Here is a 27,478-nt window from a genome sequence, read left to right as displayed (position 1 = left end):
AAACCCCTTTGTACCGTTAAAATTACATGTCTCTTGGGGGGGTTGTTCTCCTCCTACTGCTCCAAGGTTTGTGAGAGAGAACTTCAGCACGTAGGCTTGCTGTGTTGGAAATGCAAAACCTAATGTATAAACCTAAGATACACTCAGTGTTCTTGTTAAACGGTAAATCTTGAGTAAGATCTGTGAGCAGAAATGTGAATTAAAATTGAAGGCACATTGTCTTCTAATAGCCATAAGTATTAATAATTCTTGGAGGTTCAGTGCAGATTCACATCACTGCATCGGCAGTGCATGGGAAGGAAAAAGTGTAACTATAATCTTACATTTGGTAGTGAAACCACTGACTAGGCACTGAGGGTGGGATTCTTCATGTTCCTTAGAAGTTTGGTCATTGCAATGGCGACTTTTCCAATGCAGTTAGGGACGAGAGAAGAGAAAAAGAGCGAGGTATCTCTCTGTGCTGGCAGAGCTTTATTGTATTATTTGGTGTCAGAGTTGGTTACAACTAGGTTTCCAATATGGACTTACCAGTTGGTGTGGTAACCAGTCAGTGTGAATAGTGCTAACCTCTGTTCCATTAGAATTCTTGATTTTTAGCTGTTTCCGTTTTGGCTTGTAGCAGAAATGGCATAATATGGCAGTTTAAGTACTTCTTTGGGGATAAACAAGAAAACAAGACAGAAAAAAGCACGTAATGGAAGAGTAAGGCACCCATGAAGAAAATAGCAGAGGTAGGAACAAAACCATCAAGTGAGGAGAGGGAGGTGAGAAGCAGAGCAATACGTAAACAGAAGTCAGAGAGCTGGTACCAGCTCATATCACAAGTGTGAGGATACTGATGTATTTTGCTACATCTAGAAAACTGAGCTTTGTGTTGATCTTGCTTATCCTTTCAAAACAAGCACTAACTTATTAAATGTAGCTTCTAAACTTTCATGTGCCTGTGCTGTCCTATCTTCCTCTATCATTTTTTTTCTTTGTGATAGGAAGTCCTATTTCTAATACAAGATGGATGACTTTGCTATACTGAGACACCGCCAAATCAAAGCAACTGCTTCTGCATCCAAGTACAAAATCTAGGACAGAGAGATAACTCTGTATGGAATAAGTGAAACAGAATTGTGGAGGAAAGGTTGCTGACAACTGCCGGGGAATTGCTTCTTGAAAAAAGTTGCCTTCTAAACAGTTAAGTTTGTAGGAGCTGACTTTACATATGCGTGTATGTATTTAAAGAACATATGAAGATACCATGTGCTGGATAAGAACTGTTTAACTGGTAGCATTAACTGCACTCAAGGGGCGTATGAACCAGTGGGGAAGCTTGTGTAGAAATTTGTGGTGCTGCTCTCCGGTGTGGACCCACACATGATGGATTACAGCAGTGTAACAAATTCCGTGGGTGAGAGACTTTCAAGTCAAGTAACTAGAGGATTCTTGTTCTTTTGCTCTTCTTCTCTCTCTCTCTTTTTTTTTTTTCTCTTTGAGCTTTTTTTTCCTTTCAAAGCTTTTTGCTTCTCTTTCTCTGAAGTAATTTTATTTTCATAGCAGCTTTTATTACTATCTTTCCTTTCCTGCTTCTTTTTCACACCTCTTTTCTTTCTGTTTTCCTTTGTCTCCTTTGATCACGTTCAGTACTGTTCATTACTATTTACTTTCGCTCACTTTTTCTGTTTCATAAGTTATCTTTTGCTCACCTTATTTTCTGCTTATAGTATTCTGTAGATACTCTTTTATGACGTGTGTGTGCACATCCACAAGTTAAAACCCACTCACCCATTGCTTTTTCATCCTTCCTATTCTTATACATTCTTTACTCATTTAATCTTACGCTGTCTCTTCATCTTGTTATTTAGTTGGTCAGCACATCTAGCAATCAGAATGTGTATCAATACAGAGTGTTGTTTGGGAGAGAAAAATAGAGAAGGTGGAACAGAGCTTGTGTCCTGGTTCCACGACAGCTTGTAAAGAATTGGTTGATTAAAATTAGTGTTTTATTATGAAGAGTGTGATAGAAATGCTAACTGTTGTTATTATTTTTGTTGTTACACTGGACTGGGTGACTGCTTGAAAAAAAGGTTCCATTATCCATGCCAGTGCTGAGTGTTAGGCAGAAGAAAGCAATCCTTCAATCACACTAGTGGAGTTGTAAGCATGTAGTCTGCATCCACTGCGGAGTTTGAGGGGGCGCATTAGGAGACCAATTCACTGTACCTGAAGTTCAGTGTTAAAACATAAAAACTGCTTTGAAAGTATTGCAGTGATAGCAAAGTGTAATAGGACGAGATAGCAAAGGTACACAGTAGTTTTGGGAGCATTGAAATATGTGTGTATGTGTATACTGGGTAAGGAAGATGATTCATGCAAATTAACAAAATTACATTTGTCTGTTTCGGTTTTAGTTTGATTCTATACTGAAACTTTGAGGAAGAATTCAACTTTCCCAGAAAAAAATTCTGCTGCTTTCTCAGAAATACTGTTTTCATGTGTTTAAAGTTTGTCTGGTAGTTTACTAAAAATGTGATTGTCTTTGATTTTTTTTTCCTACTGGTTGTTGCTGTTGGTCATTCTTCTTACTCCAGAGATTTACAATTGTCAGTATTTAAGCTCTGTTTATAACCTGAGCAAAAATGACTTTGTTGAAATAGCTGTTAAGTTTCTAATAAAAAAAATAAATTAAAACAGTTGTGATATGTATTACTAATGCTAAATGCTAGGACTCTTGTCCTTTAACAATGAATTCACCAGTGTAACTGAAAGACAAGAAACAAATCTTGTAATTCATTAAAACGAGTTGTGGTGTTATACTTCAAGTAGAAAATGTTTTGAAGTCACAGCAAAAAATAGCTAGGGAGAAGAAAATACAATATGGTAAAAGAGAGCTTTTATTTAACTAGGGAATTTATTCAGGATTAAGTGCTTCTGCTAATTCAGGTGAGGGAATATTAACATATAATCCATTAAAATGACTTTAAAATTTTAATTACCACGTATTTTTTGTTTCTCAAAATTAATGTTTTTACTTAACCCCACCAAACTGAGAATCAAAGCAAGGATCAAATCTGAAAAATACCTCTTGAACTTATACACTGTATCTACTTAACAGCTGAAAGAAACATGGTAAGAAGTCCTGTCATGTTCTTTGGAGCATTCAGTGGAGTCACTTGCTGTATCTTACCTTCCCAAATTCTGTTAATCTTACGGAACTTTCTAGGAACCCTGTAAATGTATTTGCTGGCCTTCACTGATTACAGATAACATGTAATTCCTTTGACAAACAGGGATTTGGATGGAAAATTTCATGTACAGGACCTGAATTGCAGTAAATGTTAAGCTATCTGAGAAATAGAGCCTGTCATTTTAAAAACTTTTCCCCTGAATACATATGAATGTAATTTTAGGGCATTAAAACTAAATATTTTCACCATTCAGTTTTCCATCCCCATAAAAACATCTGTATTTATGGATTGTTTGGAAATGGTAATTATACAGCTCTAAAAAACCTATTATATTTTAGGATGGTGCTGCTTCAAAGTTCACTTAAGAAACATTTAATAGAACAAAAAAAACACTATGTCTATGTGTAACCAAAAAAAAAAATAAATAGTGGAATTTTTGGTTTAGCCATAATAATAACTTCAAAAAATTTAGTTCAGTCCTGACCTCAGTATCCGCTGTATCTTATGTGCGGTAGTGTTCTGTCAGGATCTTCGTTTCCTTTTTTATAGTACCTGTCTCTATTTGCAAGGAGGTGTTGTTGCATAGCATATTTCAGATTGAGTCTCCCAGATGGAGATTATTATTATGTTGTCAAAGGGTGAATGTTCCTGTTAGGCCACGTTCAATGAAGCAACTTATTCCCACGCATTTGATGATGCACCCACTCCCTTTCAGAGCCAGAGATGACCATTTCTATATTGGGAGAATTCAGGCCAGCATGGCCATGTGTTGAAATAGTTTAAAGTTTACAGATAATTACATCACTGTTAATTATAGTGGTCCAAGACAGCAGCCATCCTGTGCGGTGAAAGATTAAGGTCACTTTAAGGTCAAACACAAGGTTTGTGCAGGAAAGAAAAAGGCAGTTTTAGTGGAGAGGTTTTTTCGTTTTGATTTGTATTTGTAGGAAGAATTAGTTATATGCCTGTGACGGAGCATTATTTGGCAATCAGTCTCATGGGAAGCATTTTAATGAGGCAATGTTTGTGCCTGTTATCATATGATACTACCAAGATGAATTACATTACTGGGATCTACTAATGCTAATAACTTTTCATTCTGCTGTTGTTTCTAGTTATAAAGCCCTATTTTTGATGGTTGAAATGTGCTCCTTTGTACCTTAGCTTACAAATACCTTTTGTCTTTAATAAAACAGGAAATAGAAAATATTAGAACAGTTTTGTTCTTTCCAAAATAACAGAAAACCAAAAACTATTTTATGGTTTTTAATACTTCTTTAAGTCTCTGCCCTGCCAGTGTTTATGCAGTGAATTCTGAGTGGTGATGTAGTGAGCAGAAAGAAGGCCGTCCCTTTCAGGGCATTTGCAACTGGAGCAACTTACTACATTTGGAAAAAAGTAGCACGCTGCTTTCAAACACTTCATAAGTTTTCTTCTACAGAATTTCCTATGGGTTTTTTATTAGTTGAGAATATACACTTGTGCATGGCAGCTGAATAATCCACTTGATTTATATGTCCCCAAGATCTTCTCGATGTGATTGACTGTACTGACTCTGAAGGAAGTTTAATGGTCTGCTGGCATGAACGTGTGCTTTATTTCAGTCTTACATGTGTTTTATTTCAGTCTTAAACTTATTATGTGTTGTCAGAAATAGGCTTAACAATTTTTTGATGATCAGTCTTAGCTATTGTCCTCATTCTATGTCTTTTTTCAGTTTAGATTATGTTAACTTACTGTATAGTAAAAGCCCATGTCTGTCAGTGTGGACATTGTTATTTCAAGAAATATATGAGCACAGAAGATGAAGGCTAGACCTTTTACTAAAGCAATTAAAAAGGTTTTGGTAGTTCTTAATCTACTTTTTGATGGCCGTAGTACTAAAAGTAGTCATGGGTACAATTATACTACTGTCATCCCCTTCCAGCCCCCCAAGAAGTTCTTTTAGAGCAGGACGGTAGTGCACTGTTTAAAAGCAAACACATTCTTTGTTATTTTAATTAAACAGATAGGATTGAATTCTTAAAGGTGTGTAAATTGTACTTTACTCATTTGGTCTGTGCTGCATATATTTTCTTGTGTTACTTTTCTTGTGGGCACAAACCGGGTGACTACTCACAATTGTCTAGCTCCCCTCATCAGATGCGTTGCTTACAGGTTTTTGTGAAACCTGTACCAGCATTTCAAACTAGACTACAGTATCTCAACATAAGCATGGATATTTATGCTATATAAATATATTTCTGTATATGCTATATAAATATAGAAAATACTTTTGATCTGATGAGATACGAGATACAAGCTGTCTAATATTCGTCATTTTATTGGGACTGCTATCTGCCTGTCTATGAGTGAACAGAAAATATTTTACTTTTCTCTTTGTACTATTAAGATGAGTTCTTATCCTACACTGACCTCCACCCAGGCAGTCTCCGTATCTGAACAGCATTCTTGAAGCACAGGGTATCGATACTTAAATTTTCCATAGTTTTGGTTTACAAATGATTACCAGGGACAATTTGCTTAATAAAGAAGGTACAAGAATTTTGTTGTCCTCCTGTGCTATAACTGTGTTCTAGTTAACAATTATTTTTCAAGAAAGGCATTTCTTTTTATCCAGAAAAATTGCTGATGGAAAAGAAGCTGAGGCAATTGGGTTGTTCAGTATGTGCCTTTCTCCCTTCTCTGCCTTTAATTTAGGCACCCATTGGGCATTTTCAATGAAACTTGTTAGTGCTGTAAATCTGTCGTGTTCCTGTTCAAGATGCTGTGGGGAAAGCCCACATAAAGGCAAGGCCAAAGTGTGAGCTCCATCATTTCTGGGAATCCTAACAGATGGTATGGGGAAGAAGTTATGACTGTCCCAACCACAGGAAACATTTCTATTGACATTTTGAGCCTATGAGACAGTTTGGTCATGAGACACGAGTTCCTAAGAAATTGTATTTCATTACTTTTGCTTCTCACAGAATTCAATGTTTTGGTTTTATGAACTATAGCCTACATACTCTCCAGGTCGCATGCTCCAAATGTGGTGAACACTCATGTAATGAATTTGCCTTACAGTTGGTTTCCTTCTTCACTCATAGCACAAATACCTGAGAAAAAAGGGGCTTAGGACTTGTCTTGGAAGACTGATGAGTATCTTGCTTAAGTTCTGTCATCCGTATTGCGAACGGAAATGAAATAAAGCTAGAGAGTATCAAATGTTTCCTTGCTTAAGATCCTGTTTATTTCAAAGAAAAGATGACGAGCTCAGTGTCTGTTCTGCAGTAACTATGGTTGTTTTGATTTTGTTTAAATTCAAGAATTTTCTCTGGGTTTTGGCTGTACTTCTGACAAATTCAGTGAAGCTACTCATATATTTAAATGCTTTGCCGAACCAGGCCTTAGTCATTCATCCTCAAGATCTTCTTTCCAAGTGACCACTTTTCTGTTTGAAGAGAAGATTTTACTTTTCCTAATTGCCCAGAGTGCGTTTTACTGGGAGATGTGGTGTGATATTTTTTTCTTTTTTTTTTTTTTTTATATCTTACAGTATAGATTAAACCATTACGGGGGGAGTATAATATTTGAGGGAGGATAACTGTAGAATTCATTTGCCTTAGGCTCAATTTTCTTCTATGTCCTGCAGTTTCCCCTCCTCTCTTTTGCTTGTTAAAGCAAAAGTTAAAAGTAGGTGCCCTTCTGAACGTATGCCAGTTTATAGTGCAAGAAACACACAAGGTGGAATTCTAAGTTCATCACCCAAATAAACTTCACTGTGGCTTGGTAAATACAGCCTCTTCTTTTGACAACAGGCGTTACCCTGAGCAAGCCTCTTAAGTTTTCAAATGCTTATTAAGAAATAGAAGGAAGTAAAAAGATTTTTAATTTTATCTTGTGTGGAGCACAAGCAACACATGGCATTCATATTTAGGAGAAGTGATTGCTTGAAATGACTAGGAAGCCAGTGAATGTGATTTCAGCTTATCTGCTTTTATAGATCTGGTTATGTAAACAGATGTGCATTTTAAAATGTGCATTTTAAAACTTTTTCCAGTCTATGCAATTAATATACCATACTTTTGTTTTAATACACCCTCTTATTTTGTAACATCTGTAATATTTTTCAAGGAATTAAGCATTTGCTCTTCTTTGAAAAACTACCATGCTTGTTTATCATCACAGGAGGGGAAACATATATGACAACAAAATGCTTGTCTGTATTACATGCATTGCTCCTAGTTTTACCGCAGCTCAAAGTTGCAGGTTGAAGTTGTATAAAGGTAGCTGAGAGATTCTAGACATCTCAGAAAATACTACCTAGTAGTGTGAAGATACAGTTTTGATGCAGCTGTGTGTTTGCAAAGTCTCTTCTACTGAGCAATAGCAAAATGCTTTTTTTTTTTTTTTTTTTTTTTTTTGTAAGGACCTCATTACCATTGCACGAGACCACTCAAAAACGTGTAACGTCTCTCTTAAAATTCTCTGTCCTTAAGAATTGAAATAAGAAGGTTTATTGTGATTTTAGAGGTGGCAAACCAAGGCATAGAGATGCTAGGTAGATTGTCCAAAGATATCTAAGAAAGCTGGGCGGGGCAAGGAAAGAGACTGAAGTCTTCAAGTTTGGTGTCTTAACACAAACCTTCACCTGCAGGCTCTCTGTGTTATAAATACCAAAGAATTAAGTCACACAATTTTCCATGAAGCTGTTAGTGCTCTGTGCGCCAAAGTATGGGCAGGTTGGTGATATTTTAACGCGTAGCAGCGATGGGACCAGAAGCTAGTGCTGTGACTTCATACCCCCAGTAATACCATGAAAGACCCAGTGCATATAGCAGTGTAACTGATAAGATGAACTTGAACATGGCAGGATTCATTTTATCAATATTTATATTGCAATAGAACATACTTTCTAGTAATGAATTAAGGCTATGTTTAGTGGTTTCTAAGTAAATATAAGTGTTGGCTTTGACTGTATTTTAAAGGGTAATAATATAATGGACAGCAATTTAACTTTTTGTCTTTGATTGTCTAAATAAGTGTATGCAGTCCTGTAACTTTTAACACAAAGGAAGAGTCGAATAATTAGTAAAAGCTTGCTAAATCATGTTTTTTTCAGTGCAAACAGTTTTGATTGTAAAACTTCCAGGCATGGTATGATAGGGTGTTGTGGGCATGGTACTTAGTTTAGAAGCCAGAAACGTGCCTGTGTGTTGTGCCTGCACAGCATAGAAAGAGGTATGATGGACAAATCTGTTCCTGTCTTCCTAAGCTGGAAGTAGTGCAGAGCTGGATCCTATGATAAAGAATAATTGCATACGTAATTCTTTACTATAGAGGTATACTTATCTATGTAAGACAAATACAGAGTTAAGTATCTTGTGTGAATGTCCTGTGTAGCAATCTGGTCTTCTGGTATAAAGTGGCATGTAAGTAAATATTTAACAAGTTATATTTAATTAAAAGTATCTGGTCAGACTACCGGATTCTCTTATTTTGTTGACTTTTTCTGAAAACAAGCCATTTTATACTTTCACGGTGTATTTCATATCTTGCACTTGTTTTTAATCAGTTAAATCAGTTAAAGCCTGTGAATGTCCTGTATAGGAATTTGTTTGAAGTGTTTTTAAAAAGGGAGGTTGTGTAATACCAATGACCTAGATGGCGTGTAGACACTAAGTCTTTTCATTTGTTTTCTCTTGTACAGAGAATTGAGACAGGAAGCATTCTTAGAATTATTTTTAGATTTTTAAAAGTCAACCTTGATTTCCTCGTGTAACAGTAATCCCTTGGCTAGGCCTGAAAGCAATATTGTTTACTCTTCCATGGTGCCATATGCTTGCAATTTTTTGCTTTATTTTGGGTGCCTGTGTGTTGGGTTTATTTTAAAGAAACTACTTAAAAACTTCCATTTATATTGGACTGTCACACTTGAATTGTTTGGGTATAGAAGACAGTGCTCCCTCACGTATCCATGATTCTTCTCATTGTGTGTCTAAATCCAACGCAGTAACTGGATTGATTTTTTGCAGAATAGTGAGTGTCTAAAAGGTCACTTTCTCGCTCCGTAATTGTGTTGCCTTTATGACATCACATTTGTGGTGACAAAAAGATGGCTGAGCAATTAGGAGTCTGGAATTCTGGTTTCCTCCTTAGCTTATATCCGGCTTATTTTCCATCCGTGCATTCAGCTGAGTAGTGAGCTATAGGTCCCAATGCATATTTACACCTAGGTCACGGTTCTGCCGGTGCTTTAGTTGATATGTCCCTCTTTTTAAACTAAAGAGATATTGGGCACATCGTTGTGTTTCTGTAACCCCTACCGTTGCTCCTCATTCCATTTACAGTGCCAAAATCTGGGAAACTGCTACAGAGATGTTGTCTTAAACATGCATAGGCTGCAGAATTACTGAAACTTACTATGCTTTCCTGTGCTATGTAGAGAGGGTAGGCAGTTTCAGGTTCTGCATCTTTGTAATGTAAGAATATACTCAGCTAAGTGTTTTGTTACTTGTCAGGCCAAGCTAATACTTGTAAAAAACACCTAAGCTGGTAGATGTAGTGACTGTTAAGAGTTCAGGGAGTCCCTGTTGTTGTTGCTGGTGTCAGAGCAATGTGAGGGAATCGAAATGTTAATTGTTCTTTGTGTTAGACATCAGCTTTTCTGTATCTCACCCATATTTGTCTTGCAATACAATTCGACGTTTCCAAATCATACACTAGCTGGTGTTTGACTGTATTCCTTTCATCAACAAAAAGCTAGTGTTTTTCAGCTTATCTCTTCCTGAGTCATCATAATCTGAATGTTTTTATTACCCTCAAACCATGCCAAATGGTTAAAATGTTGTAAAAATGTCTTTTCATGACAGAATAAAAATCCCTTGTGATTGTGGAAGAGAGTTACTTTTGAAGACTATTACGTGAGTTTTACTTGGTCATAACATTGCAAGTATCTGTTACAGTTTATGAAAACCTGAGTATGGACACGGAAACATGAAGTCTGGATTATTCACAGATGAAAAAAAAGCTCAATAATAATTACACAGAGGAAAAACGGAAAGTGAGAGAAGTTGGATCAATATGCCATCACTTTCATTATTGTGATTCTAATTATATTAAATTTTTATAATTTTGTAAGTCACAAAATGGGAATTGACCAAGCCATGAAATGTTATCAACACAAATAATATATTTGAGATTTTGTAATGCTCATTGCTACTCGCATGTTGGCTGAGGACATCTAGCCAGGCATAGGAAAGGAATTGTAGAAGGGAAATTGAAGCTCGAGGTTTTCTCTTTGTGTTTTCCCTCCCCAGCCAGTACCTGCATTTTCCACTGTGCAGGCTTCTGTTCTCCTCTAGGAATATTACAAATAGCCCTGCTGTGGGCCTGCAAAACACTCCAAAACTGGACATAGAAGTAAAGTTGCTGTAAGTTACAGGTAAGGATAATTTGGCTACTTAATTATGTTGTGTTTGCTGTTAATGTTAGGATGTGGGAGATGGGAATGAAAAGATACATGGAGGGAATGCCAAGTTAAAGATGCCCTTACAAGGATATCCTTCATATTCTGGAAGCTAGCGTATAGTGCAATTGGCTTTTTTTTTTTTCCAGTTTATTGAATTTATTGCCATCTTGGCTTAGTTAAGAGTGGACTGGGTGGGTGTTTTGCAATGCGGAGTCTTTCCAAAGCACTGGCAAAGATTTAACAGTAAATCCAGCTGAGTTCCCCTGAGGGTTTGATCTGCAATTCTGACTTTCATATTAAATTAAGCATGGTTACAAGACAAGAATTATTTGAAGTTTTTATGAAGCATGTGACTGACAGAACAGGCAACTGGGATGCAAATCGTTTTCATGTATGTTTACTTTGTTGCATCAAAAATATATTCAGGATAAAAAGGTTCTTATTTATGGGACTCAAAGAGACATAGATAAAAAACAACCCCCTCAAACTTCTGCTCAAGTTTCCTTCGTTTGAGGATCCCCTCCCTCAAAAAGGCTTCCCCGTTTTTTTTAAACACCTGAAGATTCATACAACTATGAGGTGTATTTCAACCAGACAATGTTTTAGGGTTTGCTTGTTTTTGTTTTTTTTTTCCTGTTTAGACTTCAGTTGTACTTTTGAATACTTTAGCAAGTGTCTTATGTGATGTCGCAATGGCCAAATGGACTTCCCATTTGTTTCCTTGGCCTGCTTTATATCTATATTGCTGTGAGTCTTTATGGCAGGGAGCCTCAGCTATTCCTGCCAGTATTTTGGGTTATATTATGAATGAGAATCATAAAATAAATGTTGTCCCCTGCCACTTTAAGTAGAAATTTCTATTAAACTTTGAAATGACCCATCACCACAATTGTTTGGGTTTGGTTTTTTTTTTCAACTCAGAATTGTGCTGTGCTTTAGAAATAAGTGTATATTTGACAAGTTTAGATTCATGTGTGATTAGAGAAAACAGTGTTAAAAATTCTGGCAGTCAGTCACCCATCTACGCTTGAGTCTTCTCCACAGTTCCTGCTGGTGTCAGGGTTAGCTGCACTGGGTGCTTAGAGCGAAATGAAAGGTAGACCAACACAATCGTTAAGTCGGTCTCTCCACAGCACCATATATCAAGTGCAGTTCTTTTATTTTCATTTTCTGTCTTGCATCATGTGCTCTCTGCCTGCATGGTTTCTTACTGTGTTCCCTACCCTCATTTTCCTCATTTCTTTGTAGGGAAGACTTGAGTTTCTGCAATCTCTTTATTTCCTCCCTTTGCAAAAATGGCTATCGTGAGGGTGAAAATCCATTTCTAACCAGAGAATGTTTGTAGATACACTACTGTAACGAATACCTGTTCTTTACCTGATTTAAACCTCTGTTAAACTTTTTTTTTTTCTGGTTTGCCTATGAAAAAAGGGGGAGAAGACAAAAAGGTTAATGCCTGCTTGCTTTGTTCTTTTTAATTGAATCAATGGGAAGTGAATAGATCTTTCTGTATGGAGCAACTTTGTGCTGTCACCAATACACTTGTCCTTCTTACTTTTCTTTTTGTGCCATTGTTCATCTGTTCTTGTGGAAGATACTGCTGTCATATAATATAAACTGCAGAGAACCGATTCTTCATGAATGTGCCTGTGTTAATTTTATGAAGGAATTTGGAGCATTTTTGGATGCACAGAAAATGCTAAAGCTTAAAAACTTAAATGTTAAGTATGTGATGGCTTCATTTTAGCTCAAGCACAGAGGACACCTCATGAAGGTATCTTCACCTAATTTGCCATAAGAACAGGATCATAATTTGGAAGTGGGGATTATGCATGGCTGAAAAAACAGTACATACTTTGGCTTCATCCAATAGCTCTCCCAGTCATTTTAGATGCTAAAGGAATGTGCGGTCATCTTCTGAGGACCAGTGCTTTTGAAGTAGGCCTTTCTGTTACAAAGTAGGCTGTTCCAGAATGGGGTTGGTTGGGTTTTTTTACCCAAATGGCAATAGATCAACTCTTAAATGTTTATCCAGATTAAATGTTTTTACTGTATGCTGACAGTTTTGATAACTAGACTGGGTTTCTGGGGGGAACAGTGGCTATATAGGGCCTTTGGTTTCTTGATTTAAGTTTGGACAAGATTGGCAATAGCTAAAAATTAGCTGTATCTAAAGGTTGCTGAGTGTTTTGGGGTGAGGTAAGCCATTCCTTATTCCTTCTCAGTAGGAATGGCTCCTAAAACAGCTAACAAGAGAGTTGGTATTGCTTAAAATCCTTTTTTGATTGTTTCAACAAAAGCCAAGGATAGGGTAGATTTGAAGATACATATCAACATCTGAGGCTCTGAGTTGATGCTAGTTCTCTCAGCCTTGTATCTTTTGCAAGCATTCCCCCTGGAAAGAAAAAAAGATCAAGTTTTCAACTATTTACTCTGGGGGTTTTATTTTAGTTACTTAACTTTTTAAATGTGTAGCATTCATTCTGGAAATCTGCAGTCTATACAGGGGAGAGAAGATGTGTTTGAGCAAGATATAAGGACTAAATATGTCGTGTATAAGCCAGCCGATGTGAATGCCCAATCAAAAAGCTCTTTCAAAATAAAAACCATTGCTAGGTCAATTGAGGTGATGGCTGGTAAACTGGGGGAGGGCAAAAGACAGCCGATTGCCTTTCAGCAGGAGCTGCTGAGCTTGAAGCATGTGTAAGAGAGCATCCACTATAAAGCAGCGAGTGAATGTTCACAGTCACACCACAAGTAATTGGGAGAGGGCTGAGAGAGATGTCTGGTTATTACCTAAGAGAGAAGGAATAAATGGCCAGTGTGGGAGGGAAACCTGAGTCTAGATGGCATCCACACTCTAAGTCCTCAGGGAAGGAGGACCTGTTCTTGCTAAGAAAGGCTTTGTCCCAAATGGGAATATCCATGTCTCCTGGTGGGTGTTCAGTGAGCAGAGCAATTCCCAACCTTCACAGCTTCCTGGCTGGTTCACTATTAGGAAATTCCTGCATAAAATGTTTCGAGTTTTGTATTCTTTCTAATGTCTTGGCTACCATACAGAAGCCAAATGTTACAATCTTCTTTGACTATACTGCTTTAAGATTAGATAACAGGGGGACCCTTTTGAAGTCTTTATGAAAACCTCTGTCTTTTCTTCTCAGAACAGCCTGGAAAGTTCCTGAAATCCAGGAGCAGGGAGCTTGGCAGGGAAAAGGCACCTAAAAACTGACAACGAGGAGTAGAATCTGTACACACTGGAATCTCTGCTAAAGTGTTTTTGGATTAATTAACTGCAGGATAAATTATAACAAAAAGCAAACTGGTTAAACCGGGAGTTCCCGTTGTTAACATCATAAAAGTATTAAAAATAGAATACACAGCAAACAGGATGTCTGGTCATAACTGTGCAGTTTCAGTTGCCCGGTATTTATGCAGTTGACCTTCTGTGCTGAGATCAGAGAGCAGTGAGGAGCCTTGTGACTATGAATAAAAATCCTGTTTAATCTGATCACACCAACATGGCAGCTCCTGGAAGGAGTGGGCTAACATTTCAGGGTAATGCAAAGAAAGGAATTAGTATCTCCAGGGAACAGCACACACACTGCTGCTCCCACTTTGGGGGTGACATATCCTTTCTGAAAAGCTGTAGTTGTGGCCAGTGGAACTATGTATTTTCTTTTTAATAGTAGTGTTAAAATTTATTTTTTTTTCTTCTCTGATATTAAATTTGGAAGTAGACTGTCAGGAGTGCAAAGATTTTATTCTAAGTTCACGAACTTGTTGTACCAAATGAATTAACGAACCAATAGTTTTGGGAGGTGGGCTGTGTTGCCCAGCCGAAAGGACATTGTGAGCACTCAGTGCAGCACGGGAAGCATCCCCCACTGACCATTTAAAGTAGAACTATTAAGAAAATTCTTTCTTCAACGCGATAGACAAACAGGCACGCCTGCAGCTTGAAGTCTGGACCAGCCAGCACTGACATTTTAGCATAGGGAAGAGTTTGTGTTCCCAGTCCCTGCCTTTTGTGGGACAGCAGATGAGAGGGTTGGGCTGGCTCCTGAGAGCTGGAGCGCGCGGGGCTCTTCTTACGGCCCTATGCAGATACTTTCTTTTTTTTTTTTTATTCATATTGTTGTGAAATGCTTTCACCTGTGCCAGCAGCTCTTAGCTGAAATTAACCTTCTCTATTGTGTGCTTTTCTGTTGTTCTGAAAATTTCCATGTCTTTCAACTGAAAAGTGGGGTGCCTTAAGTTTTAAGGAGCAAATCCATGAATGTAACAAAAGACAAGTTAAAAAGTATCTGAGATATTACATTTAAGACCAGATAGCAAATGTTGAAAATTGTTGAAAAGAGTGGTAGCATGGTTGCATAAAAAGGAGGCTTAAGAATCAATATTAAAAACCCTAAAAACAAGACTGTCCTTTTCCAGTGTTTTGAAGAAACAGGCTGTTTCAAAGTCAGTGTATCTCAATATCTACACATTTTTTCTTAGTGCTCGGCTGATTTCTTCTGACTCTCTGGTATTATTTTAAGAACTCCTGAAACTGTATTTAGTGGCTCTGAATGTGTATGCAATTTCTATGAATCAATATTGTAGAAATTTTTTTCCAGATAAGTGTACCTTGGTAAGTAAATGAAATAACAATAGTATTGACAGAGGCTCAGAAATTTCCCCAAACCTGTGCTGTGGAACAGTTGCATGTCTGTAATAGACATGACATGCCTTGGAGAATGAACATGGTTGCCACAAATAGGTCTTCTGGAGAGGGAAAAAAAAAGGGCGGGGAGAAAAAAGGAATTTCTGTTACTTTTTATTGATCTGGGTGTCAATTTTGTGATGATTCACTGGGGTTAGTAAAGCTGTATATAGAGATCTTCATTTTGGCTCGTTGCCAAGTTCTTAGGTTTTGGTAGTGCCCTACTTTCTGATTTTTCTTCCTTTTCCTTTTAAAGGAGGACATTGGCTTACAGCATCAGAAATTCTGTTGCGTATCAACATATATATTAATGGCATAATAAATGAAATAAAAGTTTTTTGAACTAGGTATTCCTGGCTTATTTCTCAATGTCTTTTTGCCAAGCCATTTGTTTACTGAACCTTTGAAAAGAGAGATATAATTTTCAATTAACTGAAGGAATGTACAACATTCAAACACCACACCCAGTCTGCTTAGGAGGACAATATTTTTTTTGTGCCTACATGCCCTTGAATTGTTAAGGGGCAGGTTTTGGGTTGATGTCAGTTTATAGTGGAAAAATACAAGTCTGAAGCTATTGCTTGAGAGGGCAAAATGTGTAGGTGAAAGCAAAATGCTGGAAAAGCATACGGTACAAGAAGTATAGCTTTCTTACAGAAATGTAACTGTATTAGTGGAATGGGGTTGACGAAGAGCTCTAGTCAAGTTTTGATTTCATCTCGGACTGCAGGAAGCTTTAAGATCTTATTTATCTTCTTAAAGAAAGCACAGTGTGTGTATGTGTGTATATATATATATCTCTATATATATGGTTTGGCTTTGCCCACTCCTCCTCCCCCCAAAATGGAAAGAAATGCTGTGTTTTAAGAAAAGTGATTGTCAATTTTTAATTGCTTTCATTATAACTTTTTAGTTTAAAAGAGGTGATTTAAAAAGAAATTTAATAATACTGCTTTTTGAACTTGTTGGGAAAGCATGATTAGTTCCTTTTTGGACCTTGCTTGGTCCTCTGCCAGAACCTTGCCTTTTCCTGTGCCATCTATGTTTCAGCAAAGGAACTAGGCTTGAGTAAGACCACACGCACATTTGCGTCTGTGACAGCAGAGGACGTGGATTTAATCTGAAAAGGTGGGTTGGTCTACAGCAAATGTACTTAACACCCACAGAAGGCTTCCTTCCTCCCCACCTGATGTCCTCGCCAGCTGTCCCTGCTTACTGCCCATGGAGGTCCATGTGGCTGGGTGTGGGCAGATCTCCACTTACAACCTGACTGCTCTTTCTCAAAAAGTATGCTAGGGGCACAGAAAACTTTCCTCAAGGGTGCGGGGAGGCATCTAGGATGATCCCACAGCTGAGGTGGATTGAAGGTCAGTCATCAAGTGTAGAAGGCCAGGTCCTTAGGTGCATGAGGCTGTGCAGAGGTTGTGGGGAGGGTCTGCATTTCTCCCTGCTGACTTTGGAGGCATCCAAAAGCCAGCCTGTCATAACCTTCTTGCCTGGTCCCTTCTGCTGTGAAGTAGCCATAGTACTTCTCCAGAGGATGTTCTGCCAGTATCACGCAAGCATGGAGTATGTTGCAGCTCCTCACTGCAACTAATGCTAGAAGACTGGAGCTGGAAGCTTTTAAGTATTTTTTGAGTCCCCGTGTTACCAATTTGTATGCTCTGGAGGGATCAGGAAAGTAAATTGCATGACTTCAGGGAGTAAGCTTTAAGACAAATACCAGAAAAAAATGCCAAGTGTGCTCCTTCCTTGGTTCTGGACCTAAACTATTACTGTTTTCCCTTTCCCCATACCCCTTATCTCTCAGAAGTCATGAAACCAATGCTTTTTATATTTTGTGCATGTATCCACAGGACAATGAAAATCCACAAATACTGCATTGTGAATCGGCAATACATATTATTGATGGTAGGTTTTCATAGAATAGATCATTAGCAGGCACTCCTCCATTGTGGATTGATAGTAACTTGGTTATATTTTAATGGTTCCCTTGGTCTGATTTAAACTCCTTCTGCTTAAATGTCAGTAGATACTTACTTATTTTTGTTTTTAAATTATAACCTTTATGAAAAGAAGAAAAAGAGATGGTTAATAAAATCATAAAACCTAATCTCATTCAAGATTCAACAAATTCTGGTTTTTGAGTCAAAAGCTCAATCTTCACTTTTCATTTTTGTTTGTATCAGGGTGCTTATATATAGGAGCACAAGGCAGAGGTTGATGCATGCCGCTCTGTGAAACAGAGTGCATAAAAGAGTAAAAGCAGCTTTTTAGCCCAAACCTTACTTTGTCTTTCGTTGGTCAGTCAGACATTTTAATACTGAGCCAATTTCAAATCCAGGCAACATAGTTCCGTAGCGATGAACTATTCATAGGCTTTCAGTCCTTAAGCAAGCTCTTTGTCGGCATGTGATGCCTATGTCCACAGAAGTCCCTATTTAGTACATCCCAGTGGAAGAACTGGCGGTTTTTCAAGTGGGGAGAAAGACAGAAGGACTGAAGAGCTCAGATTTAGCTGAAATTAGTGCAAGTTTTTACAAAAGTGGTATGCACACATTTACTGTTCTGGGAATGCAGCCACTGGATTAATGTTTGCAGATCTGGTCTTTTTTGTGGTTTTAAGTTTACTTTTGAGTTTGGAGTTTAAATGTGAGGACTTGGGAAAAGCATGTCTGTCCGTCAGTTGTGATGGAGAAATACTATCTGTTTTGAACGAAGTGGCTTTGTTTAGTCCCATGTGACATTTAGCTTCAGTGATTCTGTGCTTTATAATCTATGTAATGGAGCTACTTCGTGTGTATTCCATGTAATAAAAATCCACCTGTACTCTTATACTATATACTTATACCTGTACTCTTAAACTTATACTAGTTTAAAGCAAATGTCATTATGTACATTTTATCTTATGAAGCTGTGAACTGGTGTAAGCTTTGTGTAACCTAAAGAGTGCAATGGTGCTACTGGGCATACAATGTAGAACAACGTAGAACTTGGTGCTCTCCATCAGCTTACAGAGAAGCTCAACAGTTTTGTGATTGTTTTAGTTCCCCTACATAAATGTTCATACTGTCATAGTTTGGCAGTGTCATGACAAAAAAAAAATTCTGTTTTAAAAGGTCATGAAAGAGTAATTTAAAAGTCCAAATACATTGGCTATTGTTCTAATTTTTTAATTCTCCCGCTTCTTGAAAATATTGAGAAATTCAGTGCGTAAACAGGAAAGTGACTGAGCTCCTCCAGTAATCCACTGTAGGTTCAGTGTTTGTGCCTTTCAAATTACAGTGACTACACGTAAACAATGTAATGAGTTGTTCTGTGACCCATACAGCATGTATAGATAGAATGGCTGCACCCAGCAGTTTCTGGATCTTCTTCCACAGTGCAGAAATACCACGTCATTTAGCAATATTAGAAAGATCAGTTTAGAGAGTGGTGTAGGATAACAGAGGGACGATGGTCTGTCCAGCCACATTACAATAGTACGGCTGTAGGAACAGGTACGCCTAGTGACTCGGATTGCTTTTCATAGTTCTTTACAGATACAGTCAGTGCTTTGCTTTCATAGGAAGAAGACTTAGCATTTCACACCTGTAACAGTGGAGACAAAATGATAAGCTAACTGCAAAGGTTTGGGCTAACGTGTCCCAGATCAGACATCTGTGTGCCAGATGCACATGCTTCTGGGACAGTGTTTCTGCTCAGTCATCTGCACAAGATGCTGTTCTTTATTTAAGGCAGCTTTAGATGGGTTTCTGTGAAAGACAGAGATTACAGTTTAGACAAATCATTTTTCCTTCTTAACAATTCTTCCATCTCATCTGCCTTTCCTGTTTTTTAGCAAATTTTTTCCTGCTGACTGTTGCTGAGACAGTGGCTCTGAATTCTTCTGCCATTGTGTTTGTTTTGCCATGGTGGTTGTTACCTACAGTGAAGGAACTTTCCTGGGTGTCCTGGGGGTTCCCCTGGACTTTACCTTTTCCAGATGAAACAGAGCAGCTCTGTGTAAGCTCTGGAGGGACAACTATGGAGCTTCTGCATCCTTAGCTGGATGATGGCCCTCAGTGAAGTACGTGGCTCTGTGTGGAGCCCTGTGAGGAAGTTGTATGTATGGCCTCACAGATCCCCTCTGCAATTATCTCTGTTTGCTGGTGGTTCCTCGCTGGCCATTAGCCAACATATTTTACCCAACTCTTACAGAACGAAATCAGATTCATCTAAAAGTACCTGCTTCCCCTAAAACTGTAACACACACTGACATTAGTTATTTTTTTCTGAATAAGTAGAATCCCATTTGTGTATTATCGGTGGGTAGGTTTGGGGGGGGGGGGTTGGATTGTGGTTTTTTTTTTGTTTTTACTCACTATTAGAAAAGTTTGCGTTAGTGCAGTAGTATTCTTGTTGTTCTGCCTGGCTTACTCCTAGTATCTTCTTCTGAACTGTTGAATACCAACTGCCAAATAATTTTCCATTTTCTGTATTCCTCTTTTTTTTCAGGGACGATGGCATTGCATGTACAATAAACAATGTCAAGGCGTGATCTTACAGCCCCTGGAGTTGCTTGCTGTGTTCAGGCTAGGGTGGATTCTTCAGCCTTAAGATCCTCCGAGGCGTAGAACTGTGAATAGCTGGTAGCTCGTGCCTCAGTTGACTGGAGAAGCCACCCTAGTGCCACACAGGTTTACTCTCCTTTCTGCTAAAGTTCAGGCACTGGCCTACCTCATGCTTTTCCAGCACTGCTACCAGGAAAGAGGTTAGATCTGAAAATTTAGTCCTCTGCCACTACATAGCTTTGAATGGCAATCACAAGCTCACTTGCACAGAGGGTTTTATCTAAATTACATAAGTCATTCTTTCTTCCCCTTGCCCTTTTCCTTAATTGTTTCCTACAATGATATATTTGCTTCAAGGACATTCCCATCTGATTTCAGATGAGAGGAAGAAAGCCGATCAGCTCCCAGGAAATTCCTTTGGTAACTGCAGGGGCTGAGCTTGTGATATTGTGGTATTAATAGTTGCTATTCAGATTTTATGGATGCTGTCTTTCACCTTCTAAAAGGATTGAAGATTATTTTAGTCTTGTTTCCTATCACATATGCTCACATAAATCTAATTTCAGCGTATATGTGTTTATCCATATGTTTTCTCTAGTAACCTGGCTTATTTAAATCAAATATGACAGAAAGACAGATGTCAAAGACAGCTAATACAGCAAACACTAGTCAGACAGAGGAAGGAGAGTCAGTAAATAATGCCACTGAAAGAGAGCTTGTGATCTGTTAGAGACAGGGAATCTCTCTGTAGAAAGGCCCTAGAAGTACCTGAATAAACTTCAGGTGAGTTTACAGTCAACCTCAGAATGCGCATCCAGTTACTGCATGCAAAGCTGTGTAAGGGGAAAATACAGTTTTATTTGTTGCAATGTTAGCAACTCAGTGCTCTTGTTTCACTGCAGAGTGTTTCACGAACAATACTACCCAACCACGTATTTTGCTTTTCGATACCCTCAAACAGGGTAACATAATGTCATCAGGCAAAGGCATGTACGATAGGACAAATGCAAAGGTAGTTAGTGATCACATTCTGATGAGGTCCTTAGATTAATTTAGGATCTTGGCCTAACTGTTGAAATATCTTGCAAGGGGATTGAAGGGAATGCAAAATCTGCTAGTAATATATTTCCTAGTTTTTATTTGTGAATAAAATGTTAAGAAAAGTCAGATCAGGTGGTGTAGAGGCTGTTCTTTCAGCATTGTGAAAAAGGGTGTTCAAGTCTGGGATTTGTCTTTTGTTTTCCCAGAAGTTAAGTTATACTGCATGTGGATTCATTTAGACAGAATCAGTGCTGAGCTCCACCCAGGTTGTCCAGTCATTGTAAAACTCATACCACCTCCAAAGCTGGGCTGAGACTGCTGAGCCAATTTCGAAGCACATTGCTTAGCCTCTCCCACAGAGTGCATGTGAATAATATTATTAGCAAGGCAGAAGTATTTTTCAAACTGTCTTACACACTAATTTAAAACACAGGTGGAAACTCCTCCCAGCTTGTTTAGGTAAGTTACTTTTCCCATAGTCTAGTCGTTCACAGTAGTCAATTAACTGTGCTGTGTGTGCATAATTAGTTAAGATGAATTACACTTCAGTAATGAAAATGAACCTATTTCTTTAACTTGCATAAAAATAACAGAAATAATCTAATTTTTGATTTATTATTGGTTCATCTGGTTTGCTCCTGTGTAACTAAAAATACTATTACAAGTGTAGCTTGTTTTACTTAATTTCCTCTTCAGGGAAAGCCTGATCAGTCAGGGCTTTTACTACATTAATCTTATTAAATTTTACCAGTCATCTGCTTATCTGCCATGAACTTTGGCATATGATGGAAAGGAGGAAGAAACAGAGACAAGCTAACATTCTTAGTGACTTTGGGTGGAACAACTGGCAACCCATCATAGCAGGAACCTCGAAGTCTTATATCATCTGTGTGGAGAGGGCAAGTGTGCCTATCTCTCTTGTTCCACCTGAAACAATGGTGGCCTGTGAAGCACGTTCTGTTTGACGTTATGCCCAACCTTAAAGGACAGAAGAATCTTCATTCTCACGCTTAGTAATTGCATTAACTCTGCTCTAGGATTTTTAGTGTGCTGATTCACATCTTTGCCTGGCATCGTAGGGATGAGGAAGCAAATACTGTTCCCAAGTATTTCGTTGTAAGCCACATATGTGCATATGGGTGGTTAGTGCTTGCGTGCATCACAACTGTCAAAGTTTTTACGCTTGAATTTCAAGAGGCCCATCTCTGGCTGGCATGGCCCGTTGCAGCTGTCAGGAAAAGTAGATCGGTGACCATTTAAGCCAGTTGAGATCCTTCCGTTTTCTTCCCCCTACCCCCTAGTGTTTTCCATGTTAGGAAGCTTTCAGAAATTGCCAGAGCTTACAGGCTGTTCTTTCATGAGTACACATCTTCCTTCCAAGTTTCCTTACAGAACTCAGAGGAAGAAGTGGCTTGATTAGCTTCCCCCAGCTCCCACTGTGGTCCTCCATGGTATGAACCATTAAACTCATTAAGCTAGTAGCAAAGAATGGAAAAGAACAAGATCAGAAGGAAAATGTTATGCCTGTTCTTCTTATCCAGTCCTTTCATTCTGTGAGGATCTGATAGGCACAGGGAACTTAAAAAAGATTTGAGGTTTGCAGTCACCATCTGGACATCTGTTTGCTTGGTCCTCTGTTGGCCTTTTTCTTTTGTTCTCTTTCTTACTTTTTTGTCTCTCTGCCTCTCTTTCTCAGCTGGGTGACAGAACTATCCTAATATCCTTCTCCCTTGTAATATGCACATAAGATGAAGAACGACTGCTTTAAATCAATCCTTACATACATTGCAGAAGCACCCTGTAGTTATGTCAGCTGGCAGATTCTGAGTGCAGTGTGTTTTATTGCTTTGCAGGCCAAGAGGTCGTGCAATGATGATGATCTTCGTTGTTCTTATTTTCCACCCAGTGTACCACAACAACTGTCTTCCAGCTGATGAAGGCGAGTCCTTCAAAGACCAGGCTCAGCTTTCTAAAACTGGGGGGGGCGGAGGGAGGGAGGAGACTGCAGACAACTCCCTTTCTTTCAGATGAGGGAATACAATGCCTCTTCAGGAGGACAGGGAGAAGCTTGGTCATGCTTGGTGCTGTTGTGAAGAGTAGTTGCGTCTGTTGTAGAGAGCTGTTGCACGTAGCAGTATGATACATCATGCGTTGGAAGATTTCCAGCTTTGACCGCGTAGTATGACAATATTTTCCATGTCAGAAAGAATGATGTGTAATAACCTCTGAAAGCAAAATACATAGAAGAAAATCAATCTTGAACCTAACTTTTAAAATAATCAGATATATTGACTCAATTTCTGTTGAATCTGATTAAGTGACTGTCCGAAGGGTAGATTTTGATCTCTGGAGTGGTTTGTGAGACAAGCCTGACCTGTCTAGCTGAGAAAACCACTGGGTAAATGCAAAGCATAGCAAATAATTTTATTTGGTGTTTGTAAAATGCTATGAGCGGACATTAGTTTGTGATTTTAAAAGTGAGTGTGACGGTGTGTTTGCTGTTGAGAAGTATATGCCCCTCCTCACTCTGCTTTGCTGAGCAGTGCTGAAAATTTGTATTTGATCAGGTCTGATGAATTTTCTTTATTTTCTTCAAATCAATGCACCTGATATGAAAGAATCTGTCTCGTGTGAATTTCTTTTTGATTTCACAGTGAAACCATTTCTCTCAAAATAGAAGTTTTAGGATAGGAGATGTTGTTATAGTCCTTTCTTTCTCAGCAGGAAAAATGAAATTTTGCAGCACCTATCAAGACTTTTCACCACGCACACCCTTGTGCAATGAGCCCAGTTTGCTATCTCCTTAAGCATGTAGGTTTTGGATTGATGCCAAATTTATAACCAGTATTACAAATGTATACTGGGTAACGTTGCTCAGCCTGACAGCAGTAGCAGTGCTGTCAGTGCTTCCCTTTGGTGTTCAGGTAATCCAAAGTCTTTCACGTACTGAGTATCTGTGCAGTGTTCTTAATTCTCACGTTGGTATGAGCTGAAGGCAATGTAGAACTGAGCCTATAGAGTACCTTAATACAACATAAAATTCTCCAGTGTGAGATGGTGGTTTCCTAAGGAGGAAGAGAAGGCAGAAAATACAGATGTCCACTGATGTATTAATAGACAGTGCTTTAAAAGTGCCTGCTATATTCGTTTTCCAAGGAACATTGATTTCAGCACTGGAAGGGGTTGGGGCATTAGGGGGAAATAAAGTACAGCCCTGAGCTTTTTCATACAGGAAATGAATAATTTCAGGAAGATGGGTAAATATTTAGATATACTTAATGTTCACACCATCTCTTAATCTTAGACATGTAATATCTTGAAAAAAAATGTGGTGCTTAGAAGTTGCGTGGTCTTGTCATTATCCCTTTATCCCTCCTGTAAAGAACAGTCATTGTTATTTTTAGTTCTTTTCACGATTCTCTGGCTTCCCTGGCAGCTTTTTTGGCATCTAAGCTAACTCTTTATTTGCTTTGTATCAAGATCCAGAATCTGACTAAAGAGTCTGTTTGTGCTGTGGTCTGAAGGTTAACTGATGCATTTAGACAACAATAACTCTTTATTTTGCCCTGAAGCAGTGCTTTAGTTTTATAGCAAAACTTCATATCCCAGTTGCAAGATCTCAGTGTCTTTGATGTTCAGAAGCAAAAACTTATTTCAGACATTGCTTCAACTGTGATTGACAGCCAGCCATCTCCCTGGTCGCATTTGGCATGTGCATAGCAGAACAGCATCACAGCGGCAATGTAAAATGTGTGTCAACAATGTCCACCCTTTAAGTTGAGACATAAATAAAAGTATGCCTAATTCATACTATAGGGGGGATTTAGATCAGAGGTATGGTGCTACTGTGCTTGAGTGTGGTCAGCATATGTTTTGAGTAGTAAAGCTTGGAGCAGAAACCAGTGGGGAAAATGCCAAAACTTTTGCTAAATAAGCTGTTTCAGGGCTTGTGATATTAGACAGAACTTACTGGGTGGAGTGACAATGAGCAGGAAAACTCATGCAAAGATACTTTGATCCCATATGCTGGCGGTCTCAAGGATGAGATGACAGCTCTTCCATGGCCTTGATGAATGCCTGAAGCAGTGGTGTTGGCAGTAGTGGTGTGCGGGGGAGCTACAGAAAATGTGTATGCCCACAGCACCCGGCTGCACGATTTGGGGATGTTCTCCTGAGATATGCACAATGCAGCCTCACCACATCCCAGGCAGCAGATTTGGTAGAATCTGTTTCCCCCATGCTTAGGTGAGGGCTCATGGCAGCAGCCCTGTGTTAATCACCACTGTCCTTATTCAATTTCTCAGTTCGTTTCACTAAAGCAAGAGAAAACAGAAAGGAACACTACATTTGTTTGGAAGTGAAATCTGGGGAGAAGGGTTTTGTCTTCTTGCCTAAAAATGTAGCAAGACAGCAATATTTTCTTACTTCAATCTTTCCTTTTTTTTTTAAACACAACTGTTAAAGTACCTCTAATAGCGCATCCTAACGTCAGAGCGCTTTGGTCACTGCAGCACATGGGGTCTGTGCTGAAGCAGTGAGTTCAGTCCTGATCAAAGGCTGTTCAATGAGTTATTTTAATTCACTCATTTTTGGTGTACTTTTCTGCCATGAAAAAATGTACCAGATCCTGTGTGAAATGGGGAACCAGTGAGTAGTGATGCCATCCAGAAATCAATCTTAATTGTAGGTGAACCATTTATGAGCTTTTTTCATGAGCGAGTGTTGTGTGAAGGCGAAGGGATAGAAGTGTGGTTTTATTACTGATCACTTCGCAAGTACAGCCCCAGAATTTTTTAAAAATGCCTGAGTTTTTTTATATTTTAATTGTTCATGTGAGAATAGATACTGCTTTTTTCACGGCTTGTGTTCCTTTGCCCCATAGGCTGAACAGCGCAACACTACCCACAGTATTCTGTGGCTGTTTCTTTCCTCTATGTAATATGTTATGGTTTGGCTAGCGTGTATTATTTCAACCCTCTTTTTGCATAGGGAAGTCTGTAAAAGATGGTTTGGGAAGTGTGCTTTGAATACCAGCATATTCAGAATCAAGCACTGGAAAAACCTTCTGTTCAGAGCTTGACTGTTAAGCAGTGTTTCATAGTTCCAGCTCTGTTTTGATGTCAAAGCATAAACACCTATTCCTGAATTACTTCTTTGTTCCACTGTATGCTACTGACACAAAATGAAGTTTTCTGTCAATGAAAGTATCAGCAATGACTTTGGGAAACAACTTCCAATTTATTCCATACTTTAGAGTTCTTCTTGCTCCAAATGTAGGAGCCCCCTCAGTTCGGTCTCTTACCCCTCTGTCCAAAAAGAAAAGCAAAAAGGATTTTTCTGTATCTTTCAGTGTTGTTTGGGCTGGAACCTGAGGATAGAAGCCTAAATTGTTCTCTGTCTTCTTCAGCTGACACTGTGAAGTGTTTAATTGTGATTATTCCAGTGGCAGGTAAATGGAACTTCTGTAAAATGGCTTTCTGCTTGAAAGTTGGGTTTGCTTTTGATTTTGGTGGGGTGGGGTGTTGCATCTGAAATTTTACCTTATGAAAAGAGACGTGGCCCGAGAGAATTGGCAGTGGAGACTCTTGCATCTGGAGTGGTTGGTTGTTTCCTGGTTGACACTAGAAATTACTATCTCTGTTCTTCAATGTCTTTTTTTAAGCTTTGTTGAGCTTTATGGACACTTGACTGCATTATGCATCAAAACTTGTTGGTTTTTAAATAAAATGTAGTGCACGGATTATGCACAGTTGTTGACCAAACCAGACTTGTTTCTTGTTGTTTTGCTGCTGTGTCCTGTTGAGCGTGATGAGAGGAGAGCACGGTTTACTTTGTGCTTGAATCTTCTGATTCTAGTTTCAAAGTCGAAATTGGCATAAACTTATAACTTGCTGTTCTTTGTGCTCTATGTATGCTACCTTATCTGAGTCATCAGGTCTGAGCAGTGTTTTTCAGTAAAACTAAAAACTTGTCAGGAGAGGCCTTCTGCTTTGCTAGGTTGTTGAGTACGGTAACTTCGAATCTGTCATTTGGGTTTGCTCTAGAAACAAAGAGGAGGGGACTGTGTTTGTCAGCTTTCAGAAATACTAGTTTTCTACTATGGTAGTTCATCTGTGTTTTGCCTAAAGTCTTGATCCTTTATATACATAGTAAATCATGCATCAAAACAAAATTCCTGCTGTGTTTCAGTTGCATTGGCAGAAACTCATTTTTACGTGAAACCAGCTGTTACAGGGCACGCCAACTCCACCGTTTACGGTGACCGTTTTTAGAAGGCAAGGAGCCAGCATTTATAGCAGAGGCTGCAGTGGAGTTGGTCCTTGTGTCCACCCAGAACCTCAAGAGTTTGATGATCTTCTGGTTGTGCGGTTGTCACTGAGGGATGGCAAGATAACCAGAAGGTTTGTGTTGGCCTCATGATATGGAAAGTTATCCTGTCAGGAGATGGCTGCAGTGTCAAGTCAGTATTGTTGTTCTTTTATATGTATTTAGACTGGTCACTATGAAAATATACACTACCTCTGCATTATTTTGTGTCAAAGTGCCAGCTGCA

The 27,478-nt window shown here is 38.6% G+C and overlaps 1 protein-coding gene across 1 annotated transcript in view; it reads left to right on the top strand.

The window, feature by feature from the left end:
• Positions 1 to 27,478, top strand: part of AOPEP (aminopeptidase O (putative)) — a 212,764-nt gene that overhangs the window by 135,225 nt on the left and 50,061 nt on the right. The window contains 2 exon segments of the mRNA XM_082497138.1: positions 10,031 to 10,047; positions 10,050 to 10,081. Coding sequence (XP_082353264.1) covers positions 10,031 to 10,047; positions 10,050 to 10,081 — 49 coding nt within the window.

This window comes from Vanellus vanellus (assembly GCF_965231255.1).
Source record: "Vanellus vanellus genome assembly, chromosome: Z".
NCBI lineage: Eukaryota > Metazoa > Chordata > Aves > Charadriiformes > Charadriidae > Vanellus > Vanellus vanellus.
The sequence above is the reverse complement of the archived record's forward strand: the minus strand, read 5'-3'. Positions and strand labels throughout refer to the sequence as shown.